The sequence below is a fragment of the Dysidea avara genome, chromosome 10 (genome assembly GCF_963678975.1).
Source record: "Dysidea avara chromosome 10, odDysAvar1.4, whole genome shotgun sequence".
NCBI lineage: Eukaryota > Metazoa > Porifera > Demospongiae > Dictyoceratida > Dysideidae > Dysidea > Dysidea avara.
The window spans coordinates 815,990-842,036 of record NC_089281.1 but is presented as its reverse complement, the minus strand read 5'-3'; the positions used below and the strand labels follow the sequence as shown (position 1 = coordinate 842,036).

Genomic DNA, 26,047 nt, shown 5'->3' with positions numbered 1-26,047 from the left:
TACACAATACATATCTAAAACTGTTTTCAAATATACCTCGCAAAACTTTTTTAGCACTTTATTATTGCACTTATTTCACATGATTTTTCATAAAAATACACAAAGTCACCAGTGTGTAATTAATCCAACATTGTTCTAGTAGAATTTTTATCACATTATAGGTTTTGACCATTCCTACCTTAAAGCGTTCTTCATTATTAGAATAGCTTGCTATTTTTTTAAAGGTTGCAGTGTACATTAATTGTACTTCACAATTGTGCGTAACCCATATAATGGTGTCCTATAGTGATTTCACCCAGAGTATTTCTCCATTTTTACAATTGGCAGATGATAGAATGCACTATTACAGTAGATTTGTTTAAGCATTTAGTGTGCTTCAGTGTGATGTTCTGTGATGTTCTGTGATGTTCTTATGCTTAGAATTCAAAGGATTAAATGACTACAACAATACAATACAACAACGTGGCTAAAATAAAATTACAATCACATACAACATGTAATGCTGTATATAAAAAGTCACTTGTAAAATGATTACTGGCTGTAATTTTGTTTTAGGCATTCTTACCATTTTGACTTGACAAATCCCTATTGCATGTTTATATAAATAATCAGAAAAGGCTTCAGATCTGCTTGGCATTTTTCTCAATCATTGTGAACTGTTTCTTGGGTAGTAAGCTTTCTGCTAAAGTGGGACACAGGATGGTCTTGCCCTATTTTGGAGGCATCAACCTGCAGATCAATGGGGCATGAGAGACCATGAGAGGAGATGACAGCAAAACCGTAAATTGTTTTTTGGTTGTTGGTTGTGGAAATATTCAACTGACTGCAGCTTGCATGCATGCTCTCTTTAAGTTTAAGAAAAAAAATGGCAACCATTAACAGGCAAGACTCAATCCAATAATAGCTATTTGAAACCAGGTGTTTAACTAATCTATTTTCCTTTTATCCAGCTTATAATAAATGCATTAATTTTTTTCATCATCATTTAGTGTGCAGTAGTCTGTGTCAGGGTAGTTACTTTCTAAAGTAACTGGATACTTATTGCTACAAAATTATTTAGTTACAGTTACATATTATAATATTACATATTATATTACTTTGTGTGCACAGCCTTTTAAGTGTCAGGACAAATTTCCTGTGGTTGGCTGGGAATTAATTAGGAATGTAGTCAGACTGCACAAGTCAATGATAAAGGACCAATGTTGTATAGATTTTTGTAAATCATAGTTCATTGCCAATATTTGACCATTCATTTCTTGGCCTCACCAGATATTAGCTCCTTTAGTCATCAGTTACTTTTAGCTTCATGGACATGTCATTTTTGTACAGCCAAACTGTTTTTGCATGGCTGTATCACAAATCAGATATCACTCTGACTTTTGTAGGCATGTGGTACACAACTAATCAATAAAACCGTCCTATGGGGATAACAACAACAATTTAGACATTAAAGTAGAACTGTTTTTATAAAGAGGTGGTCTTTGTTAGGAGATGGTTTATAAAGAGGTGACCACTGGTGAAATTATCTAATTACCATTCCAGTCCACCATTCCATTCTGCCAGTCCACCATTCCATTCTGCCATTCCAGTTCTAGTCTCGTGCCCAGACCCCACCCACTGCATTGAGTAGGGTCTGGTGACAAACGCTTGAGTTTTGGGCCCTACGCTATTTTTTTCTTTTCTGACCAATCAGACGCCAGAGGAGGTTGGTCAAATTATGCAACTAAACATTGTTCTATGTGTTAAGGCTTGTTTAGCAGCTAGGAAAGCAGCGCATTGTACTGAGAAGGCTTGTAATATCATTGGGATGCTCTGGATATACAATCCAAATATTAAGAGGTGTATATAAGTTCAACGCTTCCTTTGAGATCACGCGATGAATGATGACGCGTGACCAACCTCCTCTGATCAGATGCTTTACTGTAATTCAGCTCAGAGGAGGTTGGTCACGCGTCATTATTCATCTCGTGATCTCAAAGGAAGGCTTAAACTAATTCAACCTTCACACCTCTTAATATTCTAAAGGACATATTGTATATCCATACCAGAGCGTCCCAGGGATATTACAAGCCTCCTCAGTACAATCCGCTATAGCTGCTAAACAAGCCTTAACACATAGAACAATGCTTGGTTGCATAATTTCGTGTCACAGGATTATGATGCGTGACCAACCTCCTCTGAATTCTACGGTGGCCGGTTCCAGGAAACTTCCTTGGTATTTCCATGTCACTTCCACGCTATTTCCACATTATTTCCAACTTACATAAAAATTCCATAAATTTTCCATATATTTCCACACAAATTCTAAGTTCCACGCCATTTCCATACAATTTCCAAGTTCCACGCTGCGCTTCTGCACTATTTCCATACGATTTCCAAGTTCCATGCCACGCTTCCATATAATTTCCAAGTTCCATGCCACACTTCCACGATATTCCCATACAATTTCTAAGTTCCTTACCACTCTTCTATATTATTTCCATGCCAATGGACTACTTGTTAGCTATAGCTATAGCTAGCTACTTTAATTCAGATCAACTGAACAACAGATAGGCTATGCTAATAGCACCAGTTGTTGCAGATACAAATCAATTGCTGTGCATGCCGAAAGGAGGGATGAGTGTCTTAACTAAAATATATAACGATTGCTAGAGCTGGCCATTGCAAGTAGCTAACATAGATTAATAGTCACTACAACAATAGTAAGCAACAGTTTAGTGCGCTTGGTTTAGTGGACATTGATGTCAATGATTTATTCACACGATCATCAGGAATGAATTAAAACTTTACAAGTACTGTTCCTCTTGATGAAGTAATTTTTTCTCTTACTGTGTAGTGAACAGTGTTGGGCAAGTTACTTTTTAAAAGTAACTAATTACATATTACATATTACTTGCAACTGAACTATTTAGTTATAGTTACATATTACCCATAAAATAAAGTAACTATATTACTTTGTGTCTACAGCCTTAAGTTGTCACGTGTGAAACTACCACCTTATCATGTGACATGATTGTATTGTTGGCAATGTGCAAATCTTGGTTATAAGTAAGAAGCTGGTCATTCAGTAGGCTTCATTACTTCATTGTGGCTAGGCGTAACTCAGTGGATTACTAATGAGACTAGTAACTTCGTTACTTGCAGTAATAATATTACATAATATTAGATTCGTTACAGTAACTATATTACTTAGGTAACGCATTACATTTGTAAGTAAAATTATTACCTGTTTTTATAGTGTATTTCGTTATATTCTTAGTTACCACAAAAGTAATAATATTACGTAACGCGTTACTCCCAACACTGGTAGTGAATGCATTGGACAATTTACCACAACAATTTATTGAAGTACACTCCTTAAATAACTTCAAGGCCAAACTGGATACACATTGGACAGACAATTATGTAGTATAATGAGTTGGTATACATGCAGGCTATGTTTTCCTTCTTTCCAAAAACTATTTTACACTTCTAAATTTTCGTCCCCCTCAGAAGTTCTTGCTTATAGTGTTTTAAATGCTACTCCAAGCAGATACAATCGGTTATCCCTTCCTTAATTGCCTCAGCACCAGAGCCAAAAAAGTTTACTACACTCCTGCTATGACAGTAACATTACTGCAGAAGTTAGTTATGGTATCAGAAGATTACAGTTAAATGTTCCATTCATCTCAATCATAAAACCATACAAGTACTGAAACATTGCACGTACAAACATAATAATTGAAGCAAAAATTATTGGATGAGTTGTTCTTCATCTAACTACATGGGGGTGTTACTGAATGCTTGGAACACCCTCTATTGACTTGTTGTCACAGGGATTATGTCAAATGGTAATAAAATTCCTTCCAGTGTGACGTGTGAAATTACTAGCAGCAACACTTTATTATATTCATCAGCTTCCTTACAGCACATTGTACTATTCCCCATACATTCTTTCCTCCACATTGTATAAAGTAGCCTGATATCCCTGTGAAACATGCATAAGTCACTTTAAACTTTACATGCCTGCATATGCAATCTGATCTGCAATTAGCAGTCAAACTCTAAAGTAGATTTTCGTAATCTTTACCATTCAAATGTAACTAATGCAAAATGCATTCATGCGGTAGAATGGTTTATATGTACACAAAATAATATTAAAATAATATAATGCATAAACGAAATGTTAGATAAGGCTGGTATCAGCACTATGGTAGTGATCATAGCAGGTTTAGTACAGATTGATATACTCTAATAGAGCAGTGAGGTAATAATTTCTAATAGAACAGTCATCGAATAAGCGAATTTCTGTCTGAAAACATTCCCAGATGCAGCTACATTAATTTTTCTGAGATGAAAGTTTAGTTGTAACCCTGACTCCAGCTATATTTTGCCTGACCTGTAAATTGCAGCTTCCACCCCGGTCCTTTAGAATTGCTGTTTGAATCACTGTTCTAAGGAATTACTTATGTACTTGTTGAAGTACTGCTCATTACAGACAGCAAATAAGATAAGTAGAATTCTAGAAAAAAGGGAACGGGATGGGATCAAAGAGCAGAAATGAGGATAGCATGCACAATGCTTCTTTGCAGCATTGTTGCTTAAAATTGAAATATTCTAATAGAGCATACAACCTAACAAAACTTTTAATAGAACATTCAAGAATGATTGTTAATAACAATCTCTGCATTGAAAGTCTAATAACTTAATGGACTATAAATTAAATATTCAGACTATGGTTGAGTTGTTAACACTGAAGCTAGCTACTCCCTTGAAATATTTTAAAAGATTCAAATATTAAGATTTCTAACTATAAATTGACAGTATCTATTATAGACTTTAGGAGTGTAACTTCTGGCTAAAAAGTCACATGATGGTGTATGCTTGCAGTAGCTCCATGACTTCTCTTCATTGGATCTTCAGCTTGACAAAGAATACATGCACTTAGCGTAATCTCCCAATTATCGGCACATGAATCGCCTAACCTCGTAACGTCCGGTAGGAGCATCGTACAAATTAAAACTTTATATCACCAGAAACGTCTAGAGCGCTTCCACAAAATAGTCTGGTTACAAGCGCATGCTTAAATCTGACGGGTAGTTACAGGCGCGTAAGTGCTGACATACGATTTTCAATTATCGGCACACGTACTCTATTATCGGCACTCCATAATTATTAATGCTTCAATTATCGGCACTTCTGCAACTAACTGCCTATTTACTAATCTTCCAAGCCTTACAAAAATCCCCAAAAATTCCCCCAAGTTTTATTAACCACACCCATCAATCACTGAAAAAATCACAGCTGAAAAACGTTTTACATGGGAGATATAATTTTGTAAAAACATGGCCTGCCATGTATAATAATAAAAATGTACAATAGCATAAAATCATGTAGTATGGAGTCTACAACACACAGTAAGGACAAATCAGTTCCCTTCCATTCTTATCCATAACCACCTCAGAATAACAGTCTTCATGCACCCATCTTCCACATACACAACGTACCCAAAGAAACCCAGTCTCTTCTATCTGATCCTCTTCATAAGTCCGAAAATATACACAACACTGGTTATCATCATAATCATCAGTAGTAGTGTTGTCATATACTATGTTGTGTCTTGTACCTGAGTGAGTAGGACGCAATAATTCAACAGGGGAAACTGACCCTTCATCAGAGGATTCACTGTTATTGTCATCTTCAATGCATCGCAGCCTCTTGTTGCTGACAGTACTAGCAGCATTGTTACGTCTCTTACGTGATATACTGGTACTTGCTTGATCTTCATTGTTTCTCCCCTTGCTTCTTACAACTTCCCTCCTTCTTGCTGCTTCCTCTTTCTTCTTCGCTGCTTCTTCCTTTTTACGTGCTGCTTCTTGCTTTCTTTTCTCACTTCTTTCTGCTCTCAGTTTAGCAGCTTCATTTCTCTCTTTCTTCTTCTGTTCTCTTGCAGCTTTCCTCTGCTCCTTTTCTTCATGTTCTTTTCTTCTCTTCACGCTCAAAAATCATTTTGGAACATTCTTCACTTGTAAGTATTCGAGCACCAGTAGCACGTGCAGCAGGGGCTTTCTTGGGCTTGGTAGGCACATACTGTATCAAGTACTTACTAATGTATGTTAATTCACCCTCATGATCAGGAGGAGCAACACCAGGTACACTTCCACCAGTAGCTGAAATAGTTAAAGATGACTGAGGTGCTTCTCTAGCATCAGAAGTGTCAGTTGTTTCATCTTGTGTGGCATGAGAAGCATCAACATGATATGGCTCAATAGTGGCAGCAATGTCAAAAGCTTCATCTTGCACAGTGGGTGACTCATCAATAGGACATGATTCAACAACAGTGGCAACATCAAATGGCACAGTGGGTAACTCACCAACATGGCACGGCTCAACAGCAGTGGACTGTTCTAAGCCAATCAGTTCCTCTTCAGGACTCAAGCTAAACATGGCAGCCAGTGTGGTGTCACCTTGTATGGCATTCAAAGGAGGTGAAGACAATTGTGCTGCTCCTGTTGGATGAGTTTCCTTCAGCCATCGTACATACTCTGGATCTGGGATGTCATAGTTGTTCACAAAACGCCTCTCAAACCGTTCAATCTGCTCTGACGTAAACTCTTCAACTCTAACAGATGTGTTGCTTGCAGATGAACAACCAACATTTGCATTACTGCTACTATTGGCACCATAGTCAAGAGCATTAGGATTGAATGGAAATATCCCACTCCTCCTGAATCCAGAAATTATATTATTCGGCACCATAGCGTTGCCCCATGCTTCACAAAGAAGTGGAGAGAAATCATATTTAGTAATGACTCTACCTGGGTTTTTCTCGACAAATCTGTGGCAAGCATTCTGCCAATTCTGTTTCAGTGGCTTGAAGACACTAGAATCCAGTGGTTGGCTTTCATGAGTTGTGTGCGGTGGAAGGCACATCAAAACAACATCATTGTCTAAGCAATACTTGATCAATTCCGGCTGATAATGTGTGCTGTGCCCATCCAGCACTAAAAGCAATGGTCTACTTCCAACAGCATGCTTCAGAAAATGCTTATTCAGCCACCCCTTAAACAACTCTGTGTCAACCCAACCTGTACTGCTGAGACCATATCGTGTACCTGGAACTTGCCCCCTGGTCCATTCATAATTAAGGCCCTTTGCATCAAAGATGACAAATGGTGGAATCACATGTCCTGTAGCACTTACACAAGCAATAACAGTCACCTGGCTCTTATTACCGGAAGTTCTGCTACGCACTTTCTTCTGACCTCTCTTTGTCACAATCTTTGGTGGTCGGTGATCTAATGGCATTCCGGTCTCGTCGACATTGTAAATCTGACTTGGGCTATCCATCAACTTGTTCTTCTGCAGGACATACTTCAACTTATCAAAATAATCAGTCATTGTTTCCTCATTCATACAATCCATTCTAATGTTGGCTATGGGATCACCTTTACGCAATGTCAGGTGGTTCTGTCTTTGCATAAACCTGTAGTACCAGCCATTTGATATTCTTCTACTTGGTGACATCCTTTGCTTGTCATGAACTACATTTGTTGCAATCATCTGTACCTGCTTTCTGCTCTTGCCATACCCTGCCTTAGCAGTATCCACTAAAAACTCTGCCAGTTCAGTCTCCTCAACACGTGATAAATATGGTTTAGGCCCAGGATTAGTGCCATGAACGACATGGCCATTTATTCTATCCTGTAGTGTTTGTCTTGGAACATTGTACTGTTTTGCTGCTCTCCAGATCTTTTGCGCGCCCTTTACGGCATCAATGGCGGAGCGCATACTTTCATCCGTCCACTGCTTTCGTTTCTTGGGGGTGTTGCTTGATAATAAAACTGCTGGGGCTGAGCGCGAACGTGGTCTTCCCCTTCCCCGTCCGTTTCTAGACACGTTTTCACTTCGTGGCATCTTTGGACCACGCTCACCAGTGCCCCCAACACCAATACAGCCCTATATCAACAAGTAGTAATAGATTTCAGGAGTTAATAGGACACTTTTTACCTTGATTTCACTTCACCACTCGTCACCACCTGTTCAAGAGATGCGTAAATTATTGAAGCACTATACCGTGATCTTATGCCGATAATTGAAAATGCTTGTGCCAATAATTGAGTACTGCCGATAATTGGGAGCTTACGCTACCCCATTACGTTTATCCTGAAACTACAGATAAGCACTATCATTGAACTTAGAATACTTTATAAACCTTTTCATGTTAAACAGTTGAATTTGTTATGGCTTCAAGGGATTAGCTAGCTTTCAGTGTTGACAACTCAGCTAGCTTCTTTGCATGTCAGCTACATATCAAGACACACGGTAGTGTGTCGTGCGGCCCAAGAAGCCGGCGCGTAACACCCGTGAGTATATTGACAGGAAGAAAGAAAACGCAATTTTCGCACCTCCGTAGCTCTGTGCTGCCTTGGTGAAACAAGACGATTTTTGCTGTGGACACTCCCTCCACCTTCAGCACTCCACATTCCAGATTAGAGCGAAATCGCTTCGCGTTCCCGAGATATGCGACTTCAAAAATTGGCTCAGTTTCTTCGTTTTTTTTTTTTTTTTCATATTTTCTTCCTCTTTTCGTACACTTACAAAAACTGCTATAAAACTCGAACGCTATATCCGATTGCCTTGAAATTTGGCACACTGAAGGGGGGTATAAAGGCGCATCTCTGTACCAACTTTGGCTAGGATACGATAAACAGGAAAAGAGTTATGATCGATTATTCACGAAAAATAACACCAATATGTTGTCACGCCTACAGGGTAAACCGCGTATGGGAAGAAGCTGAAAATCGGTGGGTGAATAGGTTAACTATTGAACCTCAAACCTTTTGTGGTTTGAAAGAAATCGAGCTAAAAACCAGGAAGATACAACGACAAAACCAACAGTGTGTAACAATTACGCAATCGAGATTAGCTAATAAAAAAACGACTACTTGCCACGCCTACCAAATAAACCGCTAGGGGGAATGCTTTGAAAATCGCTGTATAGAAGGAGTAATCATCTTAGAAAGGCTCTTCAATGGTGTAGAAGAATCAGACTTAAAGCCACGGAGTTATAACACGAAATCCAACTTGGTGCAGCAAGTGCGAGATCGAGATACTCTAATAGAGCAGTCATCCTAATAGAGCAGTCACCCTAAAGAGAATTCAAGAGATCAGCTAGAAACAAGTAACCTGTATAGAGATCAGCTAGAAACAAGTCACCCTGTAGAGAGATCAGCTAGAAACAATTCACCCTGTAGAGAGATCAGCTAGAAAAATTTACCTTATAGGGAGTTCATGCAACTATGGAAAGGGATAGTTCAGCTAGAAGAAATCACCTTGTAGAGTTCAACTACAAAGAAACTATCATGTAGAGAGTTCAACTACAAACAAATCGCCCTGTAGAGAGATCAATAGAAGAAGTTACCTTGTAGAGAGTTCAGTTACAAAAAAACCATCATGTAGAGAGTTTAGCTGCAAACAAATCACCTGTAGAGAGTTCAGCTACAAACAAATCTCCTTGTAGAGAGATCAGCCAGAAGAAATTTACTTGTAGAGAGTTCAGCTACAAACAATTCACCCTGTAGAGAGGGCAGCAAGAAGAAGTCACCTTGTAGAGTGTTCAGTTACAAAGAAACCACCATGGAGAGTTCTGTAATAAATATATGTATTATATATATATATATATATAATTTGTACATTTACTGAAATATTTAAAGTACATCTGCTTCATCTTTTCTTCTTCCTGTGGTAAAGAAAAAAAAGACAGGTTAAAAAAGTCCCAAAGCCGGCCTATGGCTTTGTGGTATACAAATACAAAAAGAAATGAAATCTAAACCAAAACAGCCAAGCTGTAAAAAAATAGTGCGGCCCTCAATAAGGCTATGGTGAAAAAAGATGTGAAATCCAAGGTGGCGGCCAAGAAATGGCTGTGATGGTAGGTTAATGGTAAAAATTTTAATAATGGCAATTTAGGTGAATTTTTTGCCAAGACCAAGCGGAACAAAAATTCATCTGAATTGTTGTTATTAAAATTTTTACCATTAACCTACCATTACAACCATTTCTTGGCCGCCACCTTGGATTTCACATCTTTTTTCACCATAGCCTTATTGAGGGCCGCACTGTTTTTTTACAGCTTGGCTGTTATGGTTTAGATAGTCTATACACAGGTGAATTCCCTGGTGAGGTACATATTTAAAAAGCGTTATTATTTTCTTGGCTGTACTGTATTAGAGTATTTCTTTGCAACTGCTCTCTTAGAGTGCTCTGGAGGTCATTTTAGTACCAGGATACAGCAAAGAAGCACTGTGCTTTAAAATCTAAACTATTGTATTGACACGGTAACAGGTATTTTCCATTGGTCATTTCATTTCAGTTCCATCCTGCTGCTGTTTCCTAGAATTCTACTTATCCAAATCATGATAAAGCCAGAATGTTAGATCAAAAGTGAAAAGTACTAGTATGTACTGAATACTATTGAAGGAGCTACTGTATAGTCTAAGTATCTGGGAACATGTCTCCTTCAAGAAAAATTCACATTTTGAGATATGTGCAGGATATCAGCAAAGTCCTCTCAGCATAGAAATTAATATTTCAGTAGTAGGTATACATTAGTTACATTGCATGTCTTTGCATGACTGTTAAATTGCAGATCAGACTGCATGGACAATATATTTGGTATAGAATATTTATTGGGAAAATCTGCATGGTATTAACTTTTTATAAACTGTTAAGAAAAAAGTTCCATTAGAAAATTATAGCTTACAATACTCTAATAAAGCAGATATGCTCTATATTATTGATTGTTCTATAAGAGTACTTAATCATTTTCCATGATACCCATTTTCACAGGCAAGGATTTATAGCTGCCTATTACGTAAGTCAACATATTTTTATGCACTTACACTTATGTCAGGATTATATCAGTGTGTGCCTAAAATGGCCAAATCTCCTCTGAAATGAGTAAAAGTAGCAACACACATACACACTATGAAGCCAGACAAATGTGATTAATTGTTCCTTATCCCCACCCGCATCTTTTAAAGCCCTACCGCCTCAATAGTGTTGGGCAAGTGACTTTAATAAAGTACTTGCAACTGAACTATTTAGTTACAGTTACATATTACCCATAAAATAAAGTAACTATAATCAAACAGTACAATAGTACTGTTTAACTAGGGATTGGGGTGGATTTGGCGTGCGCCTCAAATTTCGATCCCTCAAAAATCATCCTAGAAATATCTCACACAGCAAATAAACCTTTTACTAAAGAGTCTTCAAGTTTCTAACTTTATTTCTAGCGTTATATATCAGGAAACGACTAGAAAAGTGCAGGAATTTTATTTCTAAAAAATCACTAAAACAGAAATTTTCGTCTGCCTGCCAGCCTGCCTGCCTGCCAGCCTGCCTGCCTGACCACATTCGCAAGGCTACAGGCTAAACGAAGCAGCGAAGGATCACCATTCTTTGCCACAATCTTCAACTCGCTGCTGGGATGTGCCTTTTCGGGTTCCGACGAGTGTCTGCCTTCTGCGCTTTGCCTTTCCTTTTATCTTCAATTACGGATCGTCTTCTTCTTTTCCAGTCACGGAGGCGTTAATAATTCGACACTTTCCTTAGAGCAGCCGTATTCGGATGCCACAAAACTAATCACGGATTCCGTACTGTAAGGGCAAGTAGATGCCTGTATAGCAACACTTGCAAAGCGAGCAAACAGCCTAGTGAAGTAAGAACACACTGCCACGCCCTTATCAATCAGAGCGCGCGCTCATACTTAACGATCAGTGGACCATGCCCATTATTAATGGTCCAGCTGTAACTAATTGTAGAAAACAGGAGATAGAAACCCTGCATGCCTTTCAATTTAGTAATTGAGCAGCTTGCATAAAGCAAGCAGCAAGATCGAGATACTCTAATAGAGCAGTCAGTGCCAAAGATCAATAATAGCTATATACCTATACCAAAAAAGTTAACAAACTAGTGAATTTAAAAATTGTTAATTTAGAAATGGAAGTAGGGATCAAGCGATAAAAACTACTGAAACAAGTAATTTGAATGATGGCAACTATTACAACATAGCTTTGTGGGGAAATCCCTACTTTGACATTGAACATATATGGTGACGTGGTGAGATACCAATGTAAGGATTTCCCCACAAAGCTATGTTGTAATAGTTGCCATCATTCAAATCACTTGTTTCAGTAGTTTTTATCGCTTGATCCCTACTTCCATTTCTAAATTAACAATTTTTAAATTCACTAGTATATTACATAATATTATATTACTGTGTGTCCACAGCCTTAAGCTGTCACGTGTGAAACTACCACCTTATCACGTGATATGATTGCATTGTTGGACAATGTGCAAATCTTGGTTATAAGTAAGAAGCTGGTGAATAAACTTCATTCAGTAGGCTTCGTTACTTCATTGTGGCTAGACGTTATTCAATGGATTACTAACGAGATTAGTAACTTCATTACTTGTAGTAATAATACTACATAATATTAGATTCGTTACAGTAACTATATTACTTAGGTAACGTGTTACATTTGTAAGTAAAGTAACTTGAGTTATATTACCTGTTTTTATAGCGTATTTCATTATATTACTTAATTACCACAAAAGTAATGATATTACATAACTCATTACATAAGTAATGCGTTACTCCCAACACTGGTGATTTAATATCATGGACTACTCCAAATTGTTTCAGTATTTTTTATTGATGTGCTATGGTCCAATTTTTTTCGTGTACTTGTTTGCTAACTTTTTTTTTGTAAATAATGTTATTATGACTGGTGAACCCACACATACCACATCTGAAATACCCAGCCCCTTATCATCTGAAAAGTGAACTATCCATTGCGCTTCATTGTCAGCTATGTTCAATCCATTGCAGGGCTGGAGCCCAGAGATTTTACTTGTTCCGGCAATCCATGAACTGCAATGAAGGTCATAGTCATGCACATTATCTAATATAATCTGTAAATTAGAGATTATCTGCTTTGGTGTGTTACTCAACTGCATGTGCTATAAGTACACACAACATGCTAAGCTAGGGGGCATGTTCCCCCAGGGAAACTTTTGAAAATAGGTACTCTGAAATGACATCTGGAAGCTATTTTACATGCAAGGTCTCTTCTTTTTGTTAACATCAATGGTAATTTTGTGTTAATTGAGTTTCATATCTGACTATTATAGCTAGTAGTTAATTTTATTTTCATGATGTATACAAAAATTTCTCAACGTGAAGTTTAGTTTTAGATTGTAACTGCATGCTAATGCATGACATGCATGATCAATTAGCTCAATGCAGTGTGCCATGCAGATAACTCACTGGGTAATCAAGACTCACGGTAGTGAGTCGCGCGGCCAAGAAACTACAAAGCGCACGCCCAATTAAAAGACGCGTGGCCACTACTGTGAGTTATTTACGTGTAGGGCTGGTTTTGCAATATTAGTCCTAGATTATGCAACATCTCTCAATAGATTTGTATTGCGTTACATGATAAAAAAATCTTTAGGAGTCGTCATCATCATCACAGTTTTCTTGCGACCTCGCTAAAATAAAAAAGTAACCATCGCAAAATAAAAATAGGCGTATTTCATTGTATTTCTCTACCTTATGTTACAACTACTGTCACGTTATACCAGTCAACATAGTCGTGTTTGTATAGTCCATCTAACACTGACATTATCCAATCCTGGTTTGCCTATACGCGTATTTTCTTCAATCAAACCTCTAATCCCTACAATAACTTTTAAAGGCACGACGTGGACACAAACTCTAATGCCTGATAAACAAGTTGTGACAGCGTGCTGAACCGTAAGTTCCCTAGGGATGGCGTTTTTAGCAGAAATCTTTTAAATTCCGTTTAGTGCCACACCCCATGCGAGTGTTTATAAATCGCCAGTTATCTTATGGTGTGAAGAACAAAATCACTAGCGAAGGTGCTTTAAGCATACTCTTTAATTCTCTATTTACATGTAATTTTTAATAGATTAACCACAAAGGCCGACAAGGTGAATACAAAAGGTAACAAGCCTTTAGGGGTTACCACCTCTATGTAGTGTGTACCATGTAGCTTGTGTTGTGGCTTTCATTAAGGTTACGGAATAGTTTAAAATGCGTGGGCGGAACAAATTACAAAACTTGCTTTAAACCAAGCAGGGATAAATAATTTCAACAACTGTGTTGTGTTAGCAATACAACTAATTGTGCTTGTTTGTTTTTACTACAGAACAACGACTGTTCTTGGGTGTGTGGTCTACAATAGAGTGATGTTTTATAAAAACGCGCCGCCAAAAACCAGACTAACAGATTACTGAATCCTTATAATTTCAACACAAGTGGCTAAACAACTAAAATATCTAGGTCCTGTGGAAGCGATTTTTTAAGTTACTGGTAGTATAGACGTTTTATTGAACTTTTAGTAGTTTTTTCGAGTGAAACAAGCTCTTTGAAAGCTTGTATCTGAGTCACTGGGGAGAAACACACCAAAAATGCTTCCACAGGACCTAATAAATTTATTATACAGTATCACTATGCCCCAGAAAAGCCAATAGAGCCTACAGCTTTTGCTGTATTTGGCGGCGGAAAAACATGGTAGTGACAGCTGGAGCTGAGCGATGTACGGGCTGGCTTACTTGTGTTACTACAACAAATAGTAATGTTCCACCTGCCTCAAACTACACTGTAGCTACATAAAAACATTAAATATGAAGAGCTTCACCTTCATTTAAAACTTTTCACGCTGCTAGACTGGTTTTATGGGCTTCTCAAAAAGTATCGATAGGCATTCAAAATTTTGAATGATTGCCCGTGACTATACCGTAACCTTAAGTATTATGCACACACAAATGGTGCAACAAAATTTTGTAATGGATTGCTCGAATGTGGTTGGTGGTGTTGTGGCTCGAATGTGGTTCGTGGTTTGCCAGTGACCATGTATGAGTTGGGGTTGTTCCACACAACTTACACAATATTCAAATTTCATGATGGCTATGAAAATTTCTTGCCATATGGTAAACATACAACAATGTGTAACAACGTCAACATCACATCAAGACTTGACTAAAAATAGTTCCAACAATAGTGATGATTTCTTGTATGTCAGCATGACGATGCTGAGACCTGTAAAAGAATAAGCAGGCACTGAAGTTAACCTTAAATTAAACACTCATGCAACTGACCTGGAACATCGGTCGCAACACCAAAAACACTTGTTTCAATATCTGATGACACTATCCAGCAGGCACTGAATTAAAAGAGAATGTACAAAAAATCAATATGCCGGGCTATATCAATAATAGCATGGATAATCAAAATGAACAAAAATTATATCCCAGGCTAAGTGAATGAATAACATAACTGTTGGGTAAGCATGTCAAACCTGAACATTAGGACATTAGTCAAACAAAAGTACGCTATCACAACTTGGTCATAATACAATGTTTGTACCACTGGACTTCACACTGGTTGCCCAAAAATTGTGCCATTCCAGGACAACAGCATAATTATGAAACAAATAGTTACTACAACACAGAAGGCTTACTGTTGCACTGTCTACACTGATATACCATAATTTAAAAACATAACAGATGGGCATTAAATACAATACACTTAACATCTGGGTACTAGGAAAAAATCACTAACATCACAACATGTAAACTGACCTAGAAATTAACACCCTTGATGCCACTCACAGTCTACACTGGATATTTGTTTGAACCCATCAACACTATACCCGATACTAGGGCTGGGCGGTATTGGAGTTTCGCTTCACGATATATCGTGCAGAAATATATCACGATATTACTATTTATCGCGGTTATTAAAGATGACTGCTATATTAGAGTAGCTGACTGCTTTATTAGGGTATCTCGAACCTAGCTAACTGTTCTATTAGAGTATCTCGATCTATTGATTAGCTAGTACTAGGTCCTTGTTTGCAGTAGTATCACGTGATTATTTGAGGTGCATTATAACAACCTTAAGGGCTTAATAAGCTGTCACAAACACTAAAAATCGTAATAATATCGATATCGTGATATTATCGTTTCACCGAAATCTACGCGATACAGATATCGTTTCATTGCAATACCGCGGTATTACTATAATACCGAGAAACCGCCCAGCCCTACCCGATACATCTGAGTAGACTGACCTGCAAATTCACATCACTAGTATACAGTGATAATTGATAACTACAAAAACAATTGCAATAATACAATTCTTCTGTACGTCAACTGACCTGAAATTCATAACACTCGATACCGAGACCTGTAAAAGAATAAGCAGGCACTGAAGTCAACCTTAAATTAAACACACATGCAAACTGACCTGGAACATCGGTCGCAACACCAGACACCTGTTTCGATATCTGACGAAACAATCCAGCAGGCACTGAATTAAAAAGAGAATGTGCAAAAAATCAATATGCCAGGCTGTACCAATAAAGGATGGATAATCAAAATGAACTAAAAAAATATATATCCCATATGCAGGTTAAGTGAGTAACATAACTGTTGGGTAAGCATGTAAACCAGAACATTAGGTCATTGGTCAAACAAAAGTGCGCTATCACAAACTGGTCACTGATAATTGATAACTACGAAAAGAACAATAGCAATAATACAATTCCTCTGAACGTTAACTGACCTAAAATTCATGACACCTGTATCTTTGTTCTTGCATGGTCTCAACTTACATATGTACCATGATCACATTCAACTGCTAGTGGATAAACCAGTATGACCAGATGGCCTGCAAAAACCAACAAGCAGGTGTTAAATACAATACACCTAAAGCCTGGAATATGAAAAATATTATATAAGCATTATTCCACACTGATATAGTAATAGATTATAGGACGTTGTGGAACTTGCCTAAACATGTAAACTTGAACATGAGGACAACTGCATAATCTGGACACTTGGAATTGTCCAATACCTGATGAACAAGTTAGTACTAATGACATTCACTTCAACATAGAGGTGGGCGGTATTGCTTTTTTGAAGAACGGTACGGTATTAAATACCTCGGTATCACTAAATACCTTTTATATTGTACACTGTTTAAAAACCTGTGTAAGCTGTGATTTATACCTATACTCACATTGTGCTAGTAGTGAAAGTTATCTTTAAAAGGAACAAATGAAATGACAATTGTACCACAAAGTAAGGTATGAATATCTCAAAAAATAAATTATTGTGTTTGTCTTGCCCACAGCATAAACACATGGTTGTGTGGGGCTTGACTTCATGTGTAGCCACCACTAAACCACCAAAAATTTAATTAATGCATTAAATTCGGTATTCGGTATTTTTAGAAAGCCACAACGGTATCTGAAAAATACCATTTTAAGTACTAATACCTAAATACCTCCCAACCCTACTTCAACATTTTATCCCAGCTGGGTGAATCTCTTGTAACTGAGTAAAAAGGTGTTTATTTTTTACCTGCAACCAAAGTTCTACATTTCTGTGGTTGAGTGTACAAAAACTGACCAGGAAAATCAGTATGCCATAGGGGTATGGAAATGGTTCCTTTGTGACATTACTTACAGCTGACTGGTAAATGATCATCGATGTCCCCGTGGACCCCAACAATGACTATATCAATAACTTCACAAGTTGGAATGAATTTCCTTTCAACATGTGGTGGAATGAATTTCCTTTCAGCATCTGGTGGACAGGTCCATAAACCCTATCGCACAAACACGGTGAATCAGTGTGTGGCGATGTGACACGTTGCACAAACTTCACTCCTCGTTTCGTCAGCATTCAAGACCGGCATATATCATAGAGTACCTCAGTATTCTTGACTCTTAATTCTTCAAGCGTTGCTCAAGAGATGTAGTTTCTCACGAGGGGCTCGAGTTTCTCATTAAAGTTGAGCCGATTAAAGTACGCCTCACCATCTAGTTACATTCTTAAACCATTCAATTTAAAACCACATATCACGAGTGTCCGCTTAAGGTAATTAGGGACTTTCCACGAGATTTCCCCTAAATAGATCACGTGTTAGTTGTCAATCCGGTGGATTCTGGTGGTATACATGGTTCAACAATGCGGTAAGTGTACTTTAATATAGTATAAGCCGTCAATAATTGTTTGTGCACTGCTAAACTAAGTTATTTTTGTGTGATGCTCCCCGCTTTTGGTTTAAGTGACCATGTATGTCTCCGGTTTAATTATTTATGTTACTGTTCTACTAACCCTGCTTCCAAACCACGCTACAACATACATCAAGCAGATACTGTTCGGATGCGTCAAATGCTAACAGTTATTGAGTGGGAAGATCTTCTGTCTCCTCTTGATATTCAGTCGGCTTACAATGAATTTGCTTTGAGGTTAATTAGTATTATTAATGACTGTGTTCCCTTTGAAACTCCTCGACTAAGGAAAAACCTGTTTATGACATGGGCAGCATTACATTTAAAAACACAAAATGTAAGTTATGGAACAAATATCAGCGTAGTAAGTCCCCAGCAGATTACCAAGTATATTGTCAATCTAGAAACAAGCTGCGTAACTTGACTAGATCCCTTCGTAGGAAATATGAGGCTAACTTAGCATCCAACAGAACCAGTAATATTAAGCAGTTTTGGAAATATGTGAATTCACGTCTCAAGACACGCCCATCAATTAATTCATTACGATATGATGATAATTCTGCTGCTGACTCAGATCAAGAAAAGTGTGAGTTTTTCAATAAATTTTTCACTAGTGTATTTACTAAAGAGGACTGTACATCAATCCCCCAGTACCAATTAGACGGTTGCCATTCTTCACTTACAGACATCACAATTACTCCAGCAATAGTGTTTGACAAATTGACCCAGCTGAACTCCAATAAAGCTCCTGGCCCAGAGGGCTGGCCACTATTTTGCTTAAAAGAATGTGCACAAGAGCTAAGTAGTCCTTTATCTTTCCTGTATAACAAGTCCTTGGAGTGTTCAGTACTACCCAAGCACTGGAAGGAAGCTCTAATAACTCCAGTACATAAGAAGGGAGATCGCTCTAATGTTAGCAATTATCGTCCTATTAGTTTGACCTCGCCTATTTGTAGAATCTTGGAATCCATCATTAAAGACAACATCCAAGAACATTTGATGACTAATAATGTGATACTTCCTCATCAGCATGGCTTTACTCCGCCTGGAAGATCCTGTTCAACTCAACTGTTATTGGCCATGAACGATTGGACCAAAGCGCTTGACGATGGCCATTCTGTTGACATCTTGTATTTTGATTTTGCTAAGGTATTTGATTCCGTCCCACACAACCGTTTAATTTCCAAGTTGCAAGGGTGTGGCATATCTGGCAAGCTGCTAGCGTGGGTGAAGGATTTTCTTGTGGGAAGGAAGCAGAAAGTTGTACTGAACTGTCATGCATCAGATTGGTCAAGTGTGTCAGTAGTGGAGTGCCTCAAGGCTCTGTTTTGGGCCCTATTTTGTTTAATATATATGTCAGCGACATGCCCTTAATAGTTAATAGTCCCATTTTTCAATTTGCAGATGACGTGAAGATGTTCAGAACTATCAGGACTGTGGACGACTTTTGCCAACTTCAACAAGATATAAATTTGCTTTTTGCATGGTCTAAGAAATGGCAACTGAAGTTCAACATTAGTAAGTGTAATTGGTTGCACTTAGGTAAACCTCACGGATTTGGTGAATATGTAATTGATGGCACTACTATTACATCTTGTGATGTTGTAAGGGACTTGGGAATAATGATTGACAATCAGTTAAAGTTTCACGATCATACCACCACAGTTGCCAAGAAAGCTAACAGACTACTAGCAGTTATTCACAAGACTTTTCAGAATTTCGACCATGCTACATTCATCAACTTGTATAAATCATATATCCGCCCAGTGTTAGAGTATGGTAACATCATCTGGGGACCACAATACATTCTAGATAAAGAGCAAATAGAGAAGATACAGAGAAGAGCCACAAAATTGGTCCAGGATCTTCAAAACTGCACATATAATGATCGCCTCACTGCTCTAAACTTGCCATCACTTAAATACCGCAAACTGCGCGGAGATATGATAATGTTCTATCAGCTATTACACAGCCATTTCAGTCTAGATACATCAGATTTGTTTACTACTGCAACTTCATCAACAACTAAGGGTCACAATTACAAGTTATTTAAACCTCAAGCAACATCAAGAGTGAGATCTACTTTTTTTCACTGTATGAGCCATCAATGACTGGAACAGTTTACCCAATCACATAGTTAATGCTCCCACACTTGATGATTTTAAAAATTTTCTTGACAGTGGCTGGTCTACTTTATTGTATGATTATTAATTAGTTAACTATTATTGTATATAAGTTTTTGCTATGTAGTTGCAAATTTGTTAAATTCTTTTTGTACAGATCAGGCTTTACAGGCTCCTTGAGCCTTCTTTACCTGCAATACTAATACAAATACTAATACAAATACTAATACTAATACTGATAAGCATGCTTGAGGAAGGGTCTGGGGGACGACACTAATGTTTTGACAGCAGTTGATGATGGCCCGCAGGCAAAGAACTGCGAGAAGAACTACTGTGATAGTGTGATAGTAGGGAAAAACTCCCACCCCTATAGCTCTGCCTAGGGGCATTAACTAGCATTATCTACAACTACTGTATTATGTTGCCGATATGCACATCCGGACCAAGAATAAAGGTGAAAGTGGTAGTAAGGCTCAATCCTATTATTCTGCTGAACAGGCAAGGGAGTCTGGGACTCTGGGGGCATGCTCCCTCAGGAAAGTATAAGTACTACAACTTTTTGTTTTAATTACTTCATCAAGTATAAAGATTTCAGTCAAAAGGTGATGATCGAGGCTCCGGTCTTATGCACTGGTTGGAGTGGTTGTATCGATACTGCACTGTGACATCCTTGAGGGGTTAGTGCTGGCATTATCCTTCAAAAGGTGACGATCGAGGCTCTGGTCTTGCACCTATACTGTACTGTAACACCCTTGAGGGGTTAGTACTGGCATTGTCCATTGCAATACTGTTCCATCTCCCATATACAAGTCTTGATGGTTGAGTCCTCTATTCCTTTCTCTGCTGCTCTAATCCTGAAGTTGTGACCAAAATATTAAAAAATAGTTATAACATGATAAATGATTATGGTGATAACAATTACCAGTGTTTGGCAAGTTACTTTGTAAAAGTAACTAGTTACATATTACATATTACTTGCAACTGAACTATTTAGTTACAGTTACATATTACCCATAAAATAAAGTAACTGTAATAATATTACATATTACATTACTTTGTGTCCACAGCCTTAAGCTGTCACTTGTGAAACTACCACCTTATCACGTGACATGATTACGCTGTTGGACAATATGCAAATTTTGGTTATAAGTAAGAAGCTGGTGAATAAGCTTCATTCAGTAGGCCTCGTTACTTCGCTGTGGCTAGGCATTACTCAGAGGATAACTAACGAGATTAGTAACTTCGTTATTTGTAGTAATAATATTACGTAATATTAGACTCGTTTCAGTAACTATATTACTTAGGTAACGCGTTACATTTGTAAGTAAAGTAGCTTGCGTTATATTACCTGTTTTTATAGCGTATTTCGTTATATTACTTTGTTACCACAAAAGTAATAATATTACGTAACGCGTTACATAAGTAGCACGTTACTCCCAACACTGACAATTACAAATGTATTTATAGCTGTGTAGCAACTGTGAACTAATATTAGTCACTTGCAAGTTTAATTAGGTGTCTGAAGCATTTAACATGCACAGATATGAGATATATTCGTCACATGCAGGCAGTAAAGATAGATTTACTCTAATAGAACAGTCATACTACACCGTAAATTCATACTTCCGAATTTAAAAATCATTATTATGTATGGATTTTACTGACTCTCCAAGATAATATTCTGCATTAATGTTAATTGCTCATTTCCAAAAAAATTTCCTTTTAAACCAAATGTAGAGTCTATCACTGACAAAAATGAGTGATATCCACCCCAAAAACACCTTCGCTGTAAAAAGGCGCGCCCAAGAAACTACAAGTACCTGGAACCCAATGTAAAAAACAAAAAGAAAAAAACAGCTCAGCTGAAGTGAAAAGTAACTGGTAACTTAAAGAGCTGATATCTGAAGCGGCCAAGAATACAATTACTAAAGTTTAATCCATGCAAGAATACCTTGGCTATAAAACAGGTGTGTACATGAAAGTAACTGGCAACTGAAATGGCTGATATCTGAAGCGGCCAAGAATGAATGGTCATATACAGCTAATTCAAAAATTTAACACTGAACCTTTATAATTCAGCTGTGTTCTATATTCACTCTTGCTGCATCGTAAAATAATTTCTTTTAACTCTAATTGGCTGGTAATTTGGCCGCCTTTTTTTGCTCTATTATACTGACTATTAAAAAAGGTGGACAAATTACCAGCCAATTAGAGTTAAAAGAAATTATTTTACGATGCAGCAAGAGTGAATATGGAACACAGCTGAATTATAAAGGTTCAGTGTTAAATTTTTGAATTAGTTGTATATGACCATTCATTCTTGGCCGCTTTAGATATCAGCCATTTCAGTTGCCAGTTACTTTCATGTACACACCTGTTTTATAGCCAAGGTATTCTTGCATGGATTAAACTTTAGTAATTGTATTCTTGGCTGCTTCAGATATCAGCTCTTTAAGTTACCAGTTACTTTTCACTTCAGCTGAGCTGTTTTTTTCTTTTTGTTTTTTTACATTGGGTTCCAGGTACTTGTAGTTTCTTGGGCGCACCTTTTTTACAGCGAAGGTGTTTTTGGGGTGGATTTAAGACAGTTAACACAGATGTCATGGCTTAGACTGTAAGTACTGAATGCTTTATTAGAGTATCACGATGACTGTTCTATTAGAGTATATTTTGATGACTGCTCTATTAGAGTATGTCAATCTTTTCACTAAAATCAAGTAGCTAAAAAGTGATTGGCTGGACCATGGGCTCCGGCCCTGACCCATTGCACAGCATTTCGAATCAAGAACTGTTCATAAAGCACCTTTGCAATTCACGCATACCAATAGAAAGAAATCATGCCGTGCGCCCCAATTATATTAATTATCATCTGAAAAGTGAAGTATCCATTACGCTTCACTGTTGGCTATGTTCAACCCATTACACAGCAATACGGATCAAGAACTGTTTGAAAAGCACCTCTGCTTTCAAAATAGCCACTATGAAAATATGGACGGTTTCCGCTACAAAGGGAAGCCATCACGTGCTATTGCCAATCAACACTTTTCACTGCCAGCAAAGATGAATGGGACACAAAAGAGGACACCGGTAAATCCATGAAGAATGCATTGCATGTACTGCGGTATGCCAAAAGGCACCTGTCAGGCCAAAGCAACATCGAACAGTGAAAAAATCAAGCCCGTAGCCTTAGCCGTTATCGAGTTACGCTTGTCTGAAGGCATCAGTCAGTCAGTTACTCAGTCAGTCAGTAGAAATTTTATTAAATAATTTTTTTTTAAATTCCGTAGCAACTTGTTGAAAACGTTTTGGGTCGATCTGTAAGCTTGTTGGGGCTTAGTTTTACCTAACCAATACTGCTTCATCGTCTTCTGGGAAAACTGAGGTTGGTTTTCGGGTGATAGTATTTTGTGGGCCATGCCTACTCCTTTGTGGTCCCTACTATACATTACTATCATCCTGTATGATAATATATAATACAGAAATAAGTGACTCAATCTGAGGTATTGACACTACTACTGAAGCTGTACATGTTTGCCATTTTGTAAACTTTTTGAATGCTTATATAATTACAGCATTTTAATCTAGGTAAATACTTTAGAAAGGTGTACAGTGTGTAGCTGTAGAAAGACTCTATTTGCTACACTTAGGTGATGATCATATGAAATACAAAAATCAAAGAGCTGATCTTAACAATTCCAAAAAGGAAAGGAAGACATTTCTCAAAGGATATTTGGAATATTTTGTTAGTGTTGCATGTGGTTTTGGATTAATTATTATTTTACTATCCTTGGTAATCAAAGCACTGTTATTGCTTTATGCAGTTTACACTACTGAGAATCATCAAACTACCAATGTGATTGAAGTTATCCTTGAGTTTCTTAGAATAAAATCATGTGACTATACAATAATGCGGGATGACAAAATTACTAATAGCACCATGATAAATGAATATAGCAACTACCAGTTTGTATATCAACAATATATAGAAGCAGCTGTTAATCATCTGATTTATGCTTTAAATGAAAATGATGTGCAAATAATTCAAAAAAAAACTGAAGAAAGCAAGTCAAAGGAAAGTGAACACAAACATGATCATGATTATTGGAGTAGTATGACTAAACGCCAAGCTATGACTAAACGCCAAGCTGTAAATGTTTTATCACAGTTTAAAGTGGCTCCAGTCACTATTGTAGTTTATAACTTTTCAGAAATGATGAAAATAGAAGGAAAATCTATTATCATTAGTGATCCTTTCTTAGCCTTTCAAGGTGGATATAAAATGGTAATAAAAATTTGTCTATCAGGATGTGGTGATGGTAAAGATACTCATCTGTCTGTTTACCTGCAACTCGTGAAGGGACCTCATGATGATGAACTAGAGCAAGTTGGGCAATGGCCATTAAGAGGAGTATTTAAAGTTGAAATACTCAACCAGTTTAGTGATGAGTGTCACTGTGCTAAGTACTTAGCAATGGATGAAAATGTCTGCAGTAATTGTACTAATAGAGTAGACACAGAGGGAGAGGTAGCTGATAAATTTGGCTTCACCCACTTCAGAGCACTATATGGCCTTAACACTACTATATTTTTTCGAAATGACAGCCTCTACTTCAGAATCTCATATAGCAAAAATTTCTTCAGTTTTGCAGCAGTAGAGATCATGTCATTAGACATACCTAATATTTTTAAAGTTAGTGTGTACAACTGGATATTTGTGTATATGGTATTAGTTTTCACAGAATTTGCAGGATTTTGTTTTTGCCTTGATGAAGGAACTGACCAAAGGATGGTTGATCAGACATTTAGGTTTCGTAGTATAAAGTACTTTTTGCTCACCAACAAATCTTTGATACGCCACACTGGATACACTGTCTTGTGTAAAACAATAAGCAATCTTTTGGTATTAACTGTGTTTATTGTGATATACCTATTGCTTTTTGCAGCAGTAGAGTTTTTATATCCTGACTTTATCATGTTGATGGACAGAGTTGTCGTGGTGATTACATTAATGCAAAGAGGTAGCATAATACTGATGTTATCAATGAGTATAAACATATATGAAACATCCTGGGGGAAAAGTTTTCCAATCTTTGCTCCTTTCTGGATTATGTATGTGTTTCCTTTATTACACTTATTTGGAGTACTGAGTTTTGTTTACAATAATTTATTTAAAATAATCATAATAATACTTTTTTGTAATGAACTGTATAAGTTAGTATAAATACATACACAGTACCATGCATGAAGTGTGTTTTTTTTTTTATGTGTATTTATATGCTGCTTATAGATGCAATGTACAATTGTTCTTTTCTGAATCCAGAACTACAGTACTAATTCAAACACATAAATTATAACATGATTTGATATGAAATATTAAACAATCTACCTACTACATTGTTTTCACATACATACTACACACACACCTGTAGCCTGTAGTTGCCAATCCATCAATGATTACTGGATAAGATGACTAGTGGGAAGGTTATGTTGCCTTGCAAAAAATGTGAAATGTCTGGTGAGATCCCCTTTCCTAAGGTGTTTTTACAGGAACATTGAAAAGAAGAGGGTCCCAGGATTCCATGATCTAGACGTTGTCTGCCACAAAAGCATGGTCTTCTTGGGTCTCCAGAATGCTTAAAAGTACGTCCACAGTATGAAGGTCTGTTGGCAGCACAGACCTCCCCAACATCAACAGAAAAACAGATCTATTCCCAAATTGTTGACCATTGCTGTCTGTCTTGAGTAATCTCAAATCAATCTTCTTCAATCATCACTGCCAGATCTCTCCATCGTTTCTTATAATAGGGTAGCTTAGCAAAAATTTTGTTA

General features: G+C 37.4%; 3 protein-coding genes and 1 long non-coding RNA gene across 6 annotated transcripts in view; 2 read left to right on the top strand and 2 right to left on the bottom strand.

Annotated features, from left to right (window-relative positions):
* LOC136268818 (uncharacterized) overlaps nt 1-20,018 on the top strand; it is a 178,383-nt gene extending 158,365 nt beyond the window's left edge. The window contains exon 11 of the mRNA XM_066064282.1: nt 20,009-20,018. The gene's annotated coding sequence lies outside the window, so the exon portion shown is untranslated. The remainder of the gene's footprint in view (nt 1-20,008) is intronic.
* Nucleotides 1-25,533, top strand: part of LOC136268817 (uncharacterized) — a 50,970-nt gene extending 25,437 nt beyond the window's left edge. Inside the window, exon 6 of the mRNA XM_066064281.1 lies at nt 23,866-25,533. Within this exon, the coding sequence (XP_065920353.1) occupies nt 23,866-25,439 (1,574 nt within the window). The 3' untranslated portion in view covers nt 25,440-25,533. The remainder of the gene's footprint in view (nt 1-23,865) is intronic.
* LOC136269281 (uncharacterized) lies at nt 5,287-8,123 on the bottom strand. The gene is made up of 2 exons (XM_066064811.1): nt 7,990-8,123; nt 5,287-7,938 (listed from the first exon to the last, which is right to left on the bottom strand). The coding sequence occupies exon 2, from the start codon at nt 7,894-7,896 to the stop codon at nt 5,953-5,955; it is 1,944 nt and encodes a 647-aa protein (XP_065920883.1). The 5' UTR covers nt 7,897-7,938; nt 7,990-8,123; the 3' UTR covers nt 5,287-5,952.
* LOC136236564 (uncharacterized) lies at nt 16,121-17,779 on the bottom strand. Of its 3 annotated transcripts, XR_010692177.1 has the most exons (5): nt 17,545-17,779; nt 16,640-16,744; nt 16,322-16,384; nt 16,233-16,261; nt 16,121-16,185 (listed from the first exon to the last, which is right to left on the bottom strand). It is a non-coding gene; the product is annotated as an uncharacterized lncRNA (long non-coding RNA). The 3 variants fall into 3 exon arrangements; XR_010692175.1 differs by lacking the exon at nt 17,545-17,779 and having other exon boundaries at nt 16,640-16,860; XR_010692178.1 differs by lacking the exon at nt 17,545-17,779 and having other exon boundaries at nt 16,122-16,145; nt 16,640-16,860.
* Nucleotides 25,534-26,047: the final 514 nt, after the last annotated feature.